Source organism: Aspergillus nomiae, assembly GCF_001204775.2.
Source record: "Aspergillus nomiae NRRL 13137 chromosome Unknown contig00612, whole genome shotgun sequence".
In the NCBI taxonomy this organism is placed as follows: Eukaryota; Fungi; Ascomycota; class Eurotiomycetes; order Eurotiales; family Aspergillaceae; genus Aspergillus; species Aspergillus nomiae.
The window spans coordinates 1-13,287 of record NW_015378667.1 but is presented as its reverse complement, the minus strand read 5'-3'; the positions used below and the strand labels follow the sequence as shown (position 1 = coordinate 13,287).

General features: G+C 51.2%; 4 protein-coding genes across 4 annotated transcripts; 3 read left to right on the top strand and 1 right to left on the bottom strand.

The window, feature by feature from the left end:
• Positions 1–335: 335 nt before the first annotated feature.
• ugp1 (UTP glucose-1-phosphate uridylyltransferase) lies at positions 336–2,497 on the top strand (the record flags this gene model as incomplete). The annotated part of the gene is made up of 2 exons (XM_015556758.1): positions 336–437; positions 1,034–2,497. 2 exons carry the CDS (start codon positions 336–338, stop codon positions 2,495–2,497), a joined length of 1,566 nt encoding a protein of 521 aa, XP_015401334.1.
• A 1,041-nt stretch (positions 2,498–3,538) lies between these two features.
• ANOM_011501 (Zn(II)2Cys6 transcription factor) lies at positions 3,539–6,033 on the top strand (the record flags this gene model as incomplete). The annotated part of the gene is made up of 6 exons (XM_015556757.1): positions 3,539–3,706; positions 3,893–4,492; positions 4,542–4,693; positions 4,753–4,929; positions 4,978–5,322; positions 5,385–6,033. The coding sequence occupies 6 exons, from the start codon at positions 3,539–3,541 to the stop codon at positions 6,031–6,033; spliced, it is 2,091 nt and encodes a 696-aa protein (XP_015401333.1).
• Positions 6,034–6,445: 412 nt separating this feature from the next.
• Positions 6,446–8,979, top strand: ANOM_011500 (transcription factor; the record flags this gene model as incomplete). The annotated part of the gene is made up of 3 exons (XM_015556756.1): positions 6,446–6,979; positions 7,058–7,755; positions 7,815–8,979. The coding sequence occupies 3 exons, from the start codon at positions 6,446–6,448 to the stop codon at positions 8,977–8,979; spliced, it is 2,397 nt and encodes a 798-aa protein (XP_015401332.1).
• Positions 8,980–9,764: 785 nt separating this feature from the next.
• ANOM_011499 (uncharacterized protein) lies at positions 9,765–12,278 on the bottom strand (the record flags this gene model as incomplete). The annotated part of the gene is made up of 1 exon (XM_015556755.1): positions 9,765–12,278. One exon carries the CDS (start codon positions 12,276–12,278, stop codon positions 9,765–9,767), a length of 2,514 nt encoding a protein of 837 aa, XP_015401331.1.
• Positions 12,279–13,287: the final 1,009 nt, after the last annotated feature.

Below are 13,287 nucleotides of genomic sequence, written 5' to 3'. Positions count from 1 at the left end.
GGGGACGAGTACCAATGACGGCACCTGATTGAAACCCATTCCTCTCCTCCGAAAGGATCGACGCTCTCTGGCGTGGCAACAGAACCCCCCTCGGGGTCCCTAATAGTCCGCTTAAATCAAGTGTCGTGTCCTCTTGCTCGTCTTTCCCTTTATGTTCATTCTTGCTTGCTCTTCACGCCCACCCTCAAGCTTTCTGAAGCTCCGTTAAAGCTAACCCCAACGGTGTTGACCGTGACAGAAATCACTCCGTCACCCCTTTTAACTTGAGCACTACCACCTTAGCCCTCTGGCTCTTGCCCTTTTGTTCGAAGACCTCTCTCCCCAAAACATACACAATGGCAGCCAAAGCTTTGCCTACCCACCTCAGAGCGCCGGCCACGGAAACCTCCAACGCTGGCTCCTTCGGCAAGCACCACGGAAAGTCTCAGTCTCACATGGTAAGTCTTGTGGATTTCGTGGTACTCGTTTACAGTTGCGATTGCGAATGTTGGCCCGTGGTTTCCTGAATTGTATGCATACTTCCTGAGCTGCTGGGTTGTGAACCGAATACTGCGGGGAAGGACCCTGGGACGCCGATCTGGGTTGCGACTGCTCTCAAGCAACAAGAGACCTGCCTTGCCCCTTGTCCATATGGACTTATTAAGCTGTCTTGAATGGTGGCCTGCATGGACTTGGTATACTTAGCATCGCATATCCCTACTACTCTACAAGCAGGCTTCGCAGTGTCTCACCTCCTTGAAAAAAGCGTACATTGCGCTTTGACGTGTTACCTCGCTGGAAATCTCTAACCCTCTTGAAACGTATATCGCATTCCCCTGAACAGCTATTTGACACATTTTCTTCTATCACTCCTGTTTGCGACCTTCTCTGCTTCACAGCAGGACGCTAGTTTCTATAATTATTTTTACTTGTGGAGCACCTCACGCTGAGGATTGTTTTTGTACTTTTACAATTTTTTTTTTGTTTTGACATCCGCCGAATTTCTGTCATGTCGTGGTTTAGGACTTGCATGCTAACAGGCCGATTTCCCCAGGCGTTCGAGAATGCCTCGACCAGCGTTGCTGCTTCTCAGATGCGTAATGCTCTGAATGCTCTCTCAGAGACCGTCCCTGATGCCCAGGAGCGCAAGCGCTTCGAGGCGGAGATGGACAACTTCTTCGCCCTCTTCCGCAGATTTCTGAATGACAAGGCTAAGGGCAACGAAGTGAACTGGGACCGCATTGCTCCTCCCCAGCCTTCCCAGGTGGTGAACTACGAGAGCTTGGGCAGCGAGGCCTCGGTTGAGTTCCTGAACAAGCTGGCTGTCGTTAAGCTAAACGGTGGCTTGGGTACTTCCATGGGCTGCGTTGGCCCCAAGTCGGTCATTGAGGTCCGTGAGGGCATGTCGTTCCTAGATCTGTCCGTTCGCCAGATCGAGCACCTGAACCGCACTTTTAACGTCAACGTTCCCTTCGTCCTGATGAACTCCTTCAACACCGACCAGGACACCCAGTCCATCATCAAGAAATACCAGGGCCACAACGTTGACATCCTCACCTTCAACCAGTCTCGCTACCCTCGTATCATCAAGGACTCTCTTCTCCCCGCTCCTAAGAGTTTTGATGCTCCTCTTCAGGATTGGTATCCCCCTGGTCACGGTGATGTCTTTGAGTCCCTGTACAACTCTGGCACTCTCGACAAGCTCTTGGAGCGCGGTGTAGAGTACATCTTCTTGTCCAACGCCGACAATTTGGGTGCGGTGGTCGACCTTCGCATCTTGCAGCACATGGTTGATACCGAGTCTGAGTACATCATGGAATTGACCGATAAGACAAAGGCTGATGTGAAGGGTGGTACTATCATCGACTATGAGGGCAAGGCTCGTCTCCTGGAAATCGCCCAGGTTCCCAAGGAGCACGTCAACGAGTTTAAGTCCATCAAGAAGTTCAAATACTTCAACACCAACAACATCTGGATGAGCCTCCGTGCCATCAAGCGTGTCGTTGAGGAGAATGAGCTGGAGATGGAGATCATTGCCAATGAGAAGTCGATCCCCGCTGACAAGAAGGGTGACGCAGACCAGGCCATCTATCAGCTTGAGACCGCTGTTGGTGCCGCTATCCGTCACTTCAAGAACGGCCACGGTGTGAACGTCCCTCGTCGCCGCTTCCTGCCCGTGAAGACATGCTCCGATCTCTTGCTGGTCAAGTCGGACCTTTACCGTCTGGAACATGGCCAGCTGGTCATGGACCCTAACCGCTTTGGCGGTGTTCCTGTGATCAAGCTTGGATCCGACTTCAAGAAGGTTTCCGACTTCCAGAAGCACATTCCCAGCATTCCCCGTATCGTTGAGCTCGATCATCTGACGATCACCGGTGCTGTCAACCTGGGCCGTAATGTTACTCTGAAGGGCACAGTCATCATTGTCGCCACGGAGGGTAGCACTATCGATGTCCCTCCTGGCTCGGTACTGGAGAACTGTGTCGTTCAGGGAAGCTTGCGTATCCTGGAGCATTAAGTTAACACGTTGAACTGCCATCGGCTTGCACCATTTCTCCGGTTGCCCTTACCTGGGCTGGTACAGATGGAGGTGTCTGCAAGGCCGAATAGATCTGTTTTAGAAGCGGGGGTTTCTTACCTTATGTGGATTTTGGGTCTGATTAACATATATCCTGTGTTGATTGAACGTCTGGGAGGCGCATTCGTGGCAACGGTTTCGATTGGGGTGTGCAGCAAAACTTAGTTTAGTATTGTCCATAATCTTTTATTATCTTCTAACTACTAGTTCTATTTGACTTTGTCTGGACTGACGATTTCCCTCTATTTCCTTGATTTCTAACGAAGCATTCCTGGCCCGATGAGACGCCGGAGGATCTACCTACCCGCACAGCGTGTCTCATCCGCGTAAGCAAAGACCCTGGACACTAGGGTCGAGGATGATTTCCTGGTACGGTGGCCCCTCGACTTAACTCAAAAACCTACTCGGCCTCGTTCTGGCAACACATGATTGCTCAAGGCCCTTCGGGACCCCCATCACGTGCAAGATCGCGGGACTATCTTCCGGGTGTTTTGCTCTTGTCCATCTCTCCCAGTCAACCTGCTCTGGCTTCAGAAACGACGAGGAAAAGCTGTAAAGGGGTTCCGAGGTCCTTTCCATGAACCTGGTCTTCTGACCTACCGATTTGTAAGATGTGGCTGCTGTAGCACCTGACGTGGCCATGGACGCCGTAGGGTTCGGACACGGTTTCCTGTTGCCATAACCAGAACCGCCTTACGCCTCTAACGTTTTCCTGTACGTCATGCATAGGCAACTCGGGCTCAATTCAAGCAAGAAGGAGGGGTTTCTGGACTTGTGTTATGCGGAGCCTTGGAGCCGTCTTCTTGTTCTGGACTCCTCTTCACATGGCAGACTTTACTATGTTTATTAGTATAAGACTCATCGATGTTCACCAATTCGCCTTCACCACACTCTATTCAATTGCTTTGTGGGTCCCTGGCGAGTGATTGGCGAACGAGTTGAACTGGCCGTGTTTATTTATTGTATGCTTTCGCCGCCACCATGAGCGAACCGTCAGCGCGCCGTCAAATTGCCCCGGGACCTTCTTTGAAATCTGAATTGTCCCCTGGTGATAGTCCGCCTGGGGAAAACCACCGGAACACGCCGATGGATCCTTCAAAGAAGCGGGTGTCTATGGCCTGTTTGGCTTGTAAGAAGTCTAAGCGGAAAGTATGTTGTTGACTTGGCTTGAGCATAACTGCAAAAATGAACGTCCCCTCGTTCATTTCTTCTCTATTTCACCTTTCATTCCATTTCATTATCAGCCTTACTAATATGGTCCCTTGTTAACCACTATTTTATTCCTTCCTATTCAAGAATTAGAATCGAGTTTGCTACTGACGGATTGTGACTTAGTGCTCCGGGGTACCTCCGTGTGACAATTGTCGGGCCTTCAATCGGCAGTGCATCTTTGATGAAACCCTAGATCAACGCCGGCGAGTAGCCGCTAAGCGTACCGCAGATGAGCTCAGTTATCACAGAGACATGCTCAATGACCTCCTGAGAGTGATGCGAGCTGATGATCAGTCGTTTGGCCTCAGGCTGTTGGACATCATTCGAAGGGATGCCACCGCAGAGGAGATGCGTGGGTTTATCGACGAAGCGCTGGCCCAGATGGAGGGGACAGACAGTGCGGACGAGGTGACTGTGCGCAAGCTGGAGGATGTTAGACGGGTGATCAATGCCGAGGGTGCCGGACCGTCATTTCGTCCAAAGGTGATGGACATTCATTACTTATGCGATGAGGTGCCCTTCCGAGTTCCCGCAAAACCATGGACTACAGTTACTGAGGATGCAGATCTTGTATCGCACTTAATATCCCTGTACTTCACCTGGGACTTTCCGTTTCATGCCTTTCTCGACCGTGATGTGTTCCTACGGGACATGGCGAGGGGCGACCTCAACTCGGAGTGTTGTAGTCCATTTCTGGTCAACGCGCTTCTTGCAAATGCATGCGTATGTGAGAAGGTCATTATTTCTGTGGATACATACTAATTCCATGCAGTATTTCTCAGATTATTCAGAGGCATACGTGGATCCGGGCGATATTGTAACCAAGGGCGCTGATTTTCTAGCCGAAGCTGAACGGCTAAGGGACGAGGAGCCCGCAAAGCTGAGTCTCGCATTTCTACAAGGTACCCTTCTGTTATATGAAAGGTTCGCGGCCAAACCATACTCTACTTTCATTGGCGCCTGCTATCTAACATCTACCAAAGGTATTCCATATCGGGACATAATGACCTGGGTTATAAAATGCTCCATCAAGCGATCTGGACTGGCGAATCGCTAGGCTTAATTGGCCCTAAAGTCTTCAAGTTCAGCTCTGGACAGCTCACGGATGATATGGATGTTTCCATCAAGCGGACCGCCTGGGGCTTGTTCCATATAGACACGTAAGTCATCTGATCGTACCGGAAGAGTAGCTCTCATATTGCGGCTAGCGTTGTCCATACCGACTTCTTAAGACCGAGTCTAATAGACAAAGTCAACTTGGAACGGCCTGACAGAACTCGAATGGATGAAACCACCCTATGGGTACCGTATCCTTCCCATCGTGCTCCACGGCCGTCCCTTCTGAGTCAGTACTTTGACGAGTCATGCAATCTGTGTGAGATTGCCCGTGATATATCACAGCAACTATATGCGATCAATGGTTCCTCTTTCTCTGCATACCATCAACGCCGCACTAAGGAGGCACTGTATGAGAGGCTTCGTCGATGGCATCAGGGGTTACCGGATTCTTTCAACCCAGATCACAAACCACCGCCATATATTATATTGCTAAGGTACGCCTCACTTATATCGTTCGTTGAATATATTGAGCACGGCAGACTAATTGTTACATTAGGATGAGGTATCATACTTTGACCATCAATCTATTTTCGTGGAGGCCCGGGGACGATGTGTCGAGTATCGATTCCGAGGCTCCTAAAACGCCCGAGAGCCCACCGGGCCTTAGCCCACCACGTTCGAAGTTCGATGCTCTGGAGAATATCCTGTCTTCGGCGCGTGCTATTTCCGCCTTGACTCGTCTCTATCGGCGGGAATATGGCGTGAGCCGTGCACATCACTTTGCGCTGTATGCCATCAATTTGGCTCTGTTTACGATGCTAGATCATGACAGTTTTGACATTTTGGATCAAGACTTCCTATCATTGACGAGCGCCTTCATTAGTTTAGCCAGCCGTTCTCAGCTAGGAAGGAATCTCTTCCATCTGTTCCGACAATCTGTCCTGACTAAAGGCCAGGGGCAGCGGGCCTCGAGCTCTAGTACTGTCAATGATGAACTGAAGTCTTTATTCACTGAAGATATCTCATCGCCATCTCGATGGGATGGTTACGCAAAGGGACTGGAGAAGCTGAATGAAGATGAACGATACCATGGCATCCCAGGAGAGGGAGATCACACACTCTTCGACATGCTCGATTGTTATGAGAGCTTGAGCTTAGGGAAAGATGAAGTAGCACCGGAGAGGTTCCGACCAGAGACACGATAGATAGCAACTTTGCGGTCGACCTGGGCGGAATGTCCAGACCAAGAACTACATATATCTTGTACTTGGAGCTTGTACAGTATCTACTAGCTTGTTTATTCATATCTTAACCATGGATATCCTCGTTTCAGCATGTCTACCGCCTATATCACTCTACATCTAGTCTAGTTGTATATGTAGTTGATTTTCCTCTTCCCGTGATCTTCGGGTGGTGACATCATTGGCTGTCATCTCCCGTTGGACTACATCATCCTCTCTTAAAGCTTATGGGTCGAGCCAGTCAAGGCCATTGCGGTCCGTGCCTTGTTACCGAGGACCTGAAAAGCCCTGCAGAACGAATGCTGTTCATCTATCGCTATGAGACAAATACATAGTCGCCGTTTACGGGTCATATCGGCCACTGCGTCATCTCTCAATGGAGAATAACCCTCAACCGTATTATTACAGCCTGCCGGCCGGCGAGGAGAGCATTCGAAGCACAGGGCTCGATCCCTCGGTGCTTCAGTCTTCTGACTGGTTTTGGGGCTCGGTGCCTGTCAGTCCTGGTAGCTTCCCGCCGACGAGCTTCAACCCCTACGCCATACCGCCGTACACGGACCGACCTCCGTTTCCAAACCAGCAATCGTCCAGATCGTCCTCTTCACGAGAGATCCCAAAGGTGGCTATTCCACGGACTGCAGGTGTCAGTGGTCAGTCCCAGCGTCGCCGATCCGCGCGCGCTTGCGAACCTTGTCGTCAGCGGAAAATCAAATGCGATGGAAACAAGCCGGCCTGTAAGCAATGTGTGGAGCACAACGTGAGCTGTTCCTATCTAGATGCGAAACGAGTCCGGGATCAGAAACAGCTTGGGGTGCTAGCGAAGAAGGTCCAGCGTTATGAGAAGCTACTGGAAGGGATTGAGCTAGAAGTTGAAGGTGCTCTCGCAAGGCGGATCAGAAAGAGCTTACAGGTTTGTAACACCTCCTGTATACCACCGTCAATTTGTTGGCCTGGTTTGAGGAATAGAATAGCGTATTAACAAGTGCAGGGCTCTGAGGCATCATCTGCAGACGATGATGCCTCTGACTCAGGCGACGAAACCTCATCGATTGGATCCTTGGATGAGATTGATCTGATAGATGAGGATTTAAATCGGGATGAGAAGTCGATAGCCACGGGATTCTTTGGCAAGAACTCTGAGATATACTGGATGCAGAGGCTGGAGGATGAGATCGAAGGCCGTAGTCAAGGCCTCGATGACTCGGGCATGGCGCCGGATCAAGCTACTTCTATGCAGGAACAGAAGCACGACGTCCCCAGTACAACAGTAAGCTATCATCTGGACGACCTACAACTCCCATTAATGGATTGCGTGGATGCATACGCGCTGCCACCAAAAGAGCTAGCAGACCAGTTCTTTAACGTATTTATGGAGTCTGTGCATCCGGCATTCATGGTCATCCGGAAGAGTATCTTTACTGCGCAATATCGGCAGTTCTTTAGTCAACCGTCGAATCCACCGCGGAGATGGCTTGCCATTCTAAATATGATCTTCGCTATTGGTTGTCGATATCAGCATCTTGTGGATCACGCAGGGGGTGGGGATTTAGATGATGTCCTATACCTGAACCGCGCTAGGAAGTTGGCCTTGAGCGGAAATGTGCTGTTTGAACATGCAGATTTACAGCAAATCCAGGTGGAGTTTCTGGTGGCTTTGTACTTGCTGTCAATGGGTCAGGTTAATAGGTAAGTAGGAAGCCGACCTGTGAGGACACATCTCTCGATAGCAGTGTTGACACTTTTAGATCTTTCAAATTCTCGAGTATGGCACTTCGATCAGCTTTGTCACTTGGAATTAACCTTCGCTTGGTGGATGGTCGGACACACTACACGTCAAAAGAAGCACGAAGCCGCCTGTGGTGGTCTATTTATCTTCTTGAGCATCAGCTTACGTCCGTCACAGGCCGAGTCTCTTGCGTCAATGAGAACCTGAGCTCCACGCCTCTTCCAGTGCCATTTGAGGAGGATGCTTTCGGTAGACCGGAGGTTCTTTGTCTTTTCCAAGATCCATCCATGCGTGAAAGCCATTTAAAACTGACATTGCTCCAAACGGAAGAGGAGGCTCGGTCCAGCGCCGAATGGCTACTGACTTGCGAGCCCACCTCATCTCTGTTTTTCTACTGTCTGGTGGACCTCACGAGCATAACTCAGGCAGTGATGAACAAAGTTTACAGCATTCAAGCTTTACGCGAGCCTAGTGGTAGGATTCACCATCGCATACGAAAATACAGCAAGACCCTGGACACCTGGCTGTCCAAACTTCCTCAGGCTTTTCGATTTACGGAGTCACATAGCCAGCGATTTCAGGCACCAGCAGCTGATGATCCCTTCATGCAAGAACGAATATGCCTTGCCTTCAACTTTTACAGCTCCAAGATTACACTCTGCCGGCCATGCGTCACTCGTACCAATCTGAAAGGAAGCTCGTCGCAGTCAGCAAAGACCTCACACTCTGACCTCCGCAACGAGATGGCCCTCAGCTGTCTGCGCTCCGCCTCCTGCCTAACCTCCATTCTCCCCGAAAAACCGGATATTCACTGGTTGGCACGTGTGTCACCATGGTGGGCGATCCTCCATCATCTAATGCAAGCCAACACCGCTCTACTCCTCGGGCTCTCCTGCTGGTCCATCACCGACTTGCCCAAGACATCCATGCCTACAAACCCATCGACCCCACCTATCGACACTCAAACCATGCTTGCAGCATGTAAAAAGGTCACCCGCTGGCTCCACGCCATGAGCTACACCAACACAGCTGCTCGACGTGCGTTTCTCTTCTGCGATAGTTTCATCCGCCGTATAGCGCCAAGTCTGGGCCTTGATCTTGCCGGCCTCCCGGATGGAGCCACCTTGCCTTCCCCGAACGACTCCATTTGGATGATGGCGGATGGTCCGGAAGAAATGTATTAAGCGTTGTCTTCAGTGAGTTATTTGAATGTTGGAAAATGAACCCGTGTTTTGTTTGCGCGTATCGCGGTCGGTCATGACTTATGAAACCTGTTCACTAAATTGTAGACCTGGAACTAATATCAACGTTAAACCTGAGTCGACTACTAGATGTACCATATTACCAACTGTGTAGAAATGAGAATGATACCAAAAAATATAATTCCGAATCTCGCTGTCCCTATGGTAGGTACACAAACCGAATATGTCCCACACACACGCCCTCAGTCGAACCCTACAAACACACAATACATAGACAATGATAGTAAAGATCCACTTGAGGTAAATTCAACTAACAATAAACATAAATAGAACTAGCCAGTAAGTCAATATTCAACCAAGGCAAAACAGCTTAGAACAATGGGGAGGTTCAGGGCGGACAAGGTAAGCAGATACGTATAGCTGACGCTGAAGAACCAGAACCAGGTGGGGAAAACGGAAAAGAAACGATACGGAAAGAGAGAGGACAAACTCGTGGCGGGAAGGAAATTAACTCGTTAGCATTGATTGATGTGTGGGAGCATCGGCTTGATTGGTTGATAAAAATAAGAGATGAAACGAGACAAGAATATGAATATGAGTATGAATGAGATGGCCATCATCGTAGGTATGCTGAAAATGGAACAGATATAAACTAGAAACAAGAGATGAGAAGAAAGAAACAGGTGTTGCTCTGAGAACTGTCGACAAACGGATAAACAGATTATGAGATGCGAATAGCGATTATTTCCACGGGTCGAGGGCACGATTTACATCTGTGGCATGATATAGGCTCGTTTGCGTGGGTCATCGTCTAGAGATGGTGGTCCACGCTTTTGAGCTGGGTTTAGGGCCATTGCATCCGCTTGTGCATGCGGGTGCTGGTGCGCATGTTGCACGTGCTGTGCGTGCTGTGCATGCTGAGCTTGGGGATGCTGGTGCTGATGCACATGTGAAAGGGGATGCTGTTGATGCTGCTGTGGGTGCGGATGGTGCTGCGGGTGATGCTGATGGGCCATCTGGAGTTGGTGGTGGTGGGCGTGCAATTGGGGCTGAACCTGCATTGTTGATTGGGCTTGGATCGGAGGCTGAGCTTGCATCTGATTTTGGGTTGGTATCTGTGGTTGCACCTGCATTTGTGGTTGAGCGTGCAAATGAGGTTGAGCCTTTGCTTGAGTTTGCGGTTGTGGTTGCGGTTGCGGTTGCGGTTGCGGCTGTGGCTGTGGCTGGTGTTGGTGTTGGTGTTGATGATGTTGAACGTGGCCCTGGGCCTGTTGTAGCTGTGCTTGAGGTTGGGGTTGACCCTGGCCTGGTGTTGGAGGTTGCTGGCCTTGCGCTTTCGCTTGCGCTTCGGCTTCGGCGGCCGCCTGTCGAGCAGCGACATCGGCCTTACGAGGACGCCCACGAGGACGCCCCGTACCGGACGGTTTCGATGAAGCTGGTTTGCGGGGAGGCTTGGGCTTTGGCGGAGCATTGGGGTCAATTTCAGACTTGCGTGGGCGTCCGCGGCGTCTCTTTTGCGGTACTATGGTGCCGTCTGCATTAAGCGTGGTGCCAGGCGCGGCGGGAGGGGGTGCCTGGACCTGTGCTTGTACTCCTGGAGCTATGGCCGGCGCTGTAGCTGTAGCTTTGGCAGCCGAGGTAGGTGTCGCATTGTTGCCTTGCGCCGCGGCGGCGGCGGCTGCCGCTGCTTTGGATGGAGTCTTTCTAGGCTTCGGTGTCTTGCCTTCTTCTCCTGGGACTAAGGATTTCCGCGGGCGACCTCGTTTTTTAGGAGTCCCGGTATTGTCTGCCGACGCGGGCTTGTCCTGTGTTGGAGCTTGAGGTTGCCCCGGGGTTTGCTGGGCCTGCTGTTGCTGTTGCTGTTGCTGTTGCTGTTGCTGGGCCTGAGCATGAGCTTGAGCCTGAGCTTGTGCATGAGCTTGAGCCTGAGCTTGCGCTTGAGCCTGAGCTTGTGCCTTAGCCTGAGCCTGTGCTTGTGCTTGTGCTTGAGCCTTGGCCTGCGCTTGGGCCTGGGCCTGTGCTTGAGCTTGAGCCTGGGCATGAGCCTGAGTCTGAGCGTCTGTGGCGTATACCGCCGGCGGTTGACCATTCACTTGTTTCGCTGATATCGCAGGAGATACAGTCGCTTTGGTTTGCTTCGGACGTCGCTTGGTTTTAGTCTCTTCCGCCTCTGGCTCTTGGACTGAGAGTTCTGCACTTCCCCCTATGGTTGACGGCGTTGTCGACTGCGGTGGCCGTTGCTGGTGTTGTTGCGCTTGTTGCGCATACTGTGCTTGTTGCTGCGGCTGATATTGGCGCTGCTGATAAGCTTGTTGGAACGGGTGCTGCTGGGCCTGTGATTGATACGGCGAGCGCTGGGCCTGCTGCGATTGGTACCGAGCATGCTGCTGATAGGACTGCTGTGCTTGCTGTTGTGCTTGTTGCTGGACCTGTTGTGCCTGTTGAGCTTGCTGTTGTTGGAAAGTTTGCTGCACTTGCTGCTGGTAAGGCGACTGCTGCGCTTGTGCTTGATACTGAGGCTGGGCCTGAGCCTGTTGGTAGGGAGACTGCTGAGCTTGCTGATACTGTGCTTGCTGCTGCGGTTGATATTGAGCCTGTTGCGTTGCTTGATACTGCGCCTGCTGCTGTGCCGACTGGTACTGCGGCTGTTGCTGTTGGTACTGATGCTGCTGCTGGGGCTGGGCCGCGGCCAACATGGGCGACGCCGTCGTGGGAGTTTGCGCCGGGTGGGTATGCGTTGTCTGCCGGTGTTGATACTGCGCATGTTGCATGCGGTCCATCGACTGCTGCGGCGACGACAAACCCATGGCATGCGCGTGCGGCGACATGGCTGCCTGGGCGTTCATGGCCGCCGCGGGGTGCCCGCGAAAACTAGCCATGGGATTCATATTCCTCTGCAAGCTCTGCAGCGAGAGATAAGGGTCTTTTAATTGACTCACAGATTCGGCACCTCGAGACAGCAGATCGGATGAACCCTGGGGCGTGAAATGGCCAGGGAAGGAAGCGAAATTGCCGGCTGTGGGAATTCCCACTAGCGGCGCCGATGACGACGGAGTCATCTTGCGAAGATCTGGAGAATGAGCTGCCAAATCGGTTTGCTGTTGACCGCGCAGAAGGGAATTGTTCCCAGCGATACCACTGTTATGGTGTTGATGCGTGGCAGCCGCAGCCGCAGCAGCGGCCCCCATCGACGGGGACTGGAGATGTTGCTGTTGCTGAGGATGGGCATTCTGCTGAGCTTGCCGTTGCTGGTGAAATGAATGACCCCCATATCCCATCATCTTGACGGTGATATGAACCCAAGGAGGGTTGAGTGATTTCCGCGCGATCTATATGCCTTTCTTCTTTCTTTTTAGATGGACCGTCAGACTTTCAGATAGCAAACATGTGACCACCGCGTCCCGACGCGGTATGCACGGTGAACGGACTCTCCCAATCGGTAATTGACGGCTGGATAATTAAATTGAGATCCACCGAGATTCACAGGACGGGACCAGCTTGCAGCAATTGACCGAACTCTCCCAGAAAAAAAAAGAAAAACGCGCGCACCCAGAGCGCGTACCAGTTGGGAAGGAAGATTTGCCGTGGAGAGTCGGCAATTTGCACCTGCGAAAATGATATGGGGGATTGATTGGTGGCCTTAGGCTGAGAATCTACGGTAGACGGTTGGCTCCGTGGCGCAAGTTGTTGGGGAAGGCAGAAAAAAAGAAAAAGAAAAAGTAAAATTATTAGAAATTACCCCCCAAAATAATACAAGGGGAGAAAAACCCACTGCGCCCGAACCACCTGCGAAGGTGCCAAAGGAACAGAGGACGAGCACACGGTGATTCCCCAGGGAGAAATGGGATTCTTCCGACGTAAACTCGATGGAAATGTTCAGCTATACTGGAATCTGGGGAAGAGCCAAGCGGATGATTTGTTTGGGATCGCAAGATCACCGGCGTGGTTCTTTTTTCGCCCTTTTTTCGATTTTTTGGATTTTTGAATTTTGAATTTCGATTTTTAATTTTTAATTTTTTAGCTTCCCTCCACATCACGTGATGTATGGCCATGCTGGCCACTCATCGCTCAGCCACACCACTCGATGGACTGCGGTCACAACAAAAATACGAAAGGCGTGTGAGTTAAGGGCACGGAGGGAATACGCGAAATCTCGACCAGAAGAGGTGCTAGGGTCGAGGTGGATGTTTCTTTCTTCTTTTCTTTCTTTCGAAACAAAAAGATTCCCGGGCGCAGCAAAGGGTTGTGGTCTGCACTAAAGAATAAAGTCCTATGGGCTAAAAATCAAAA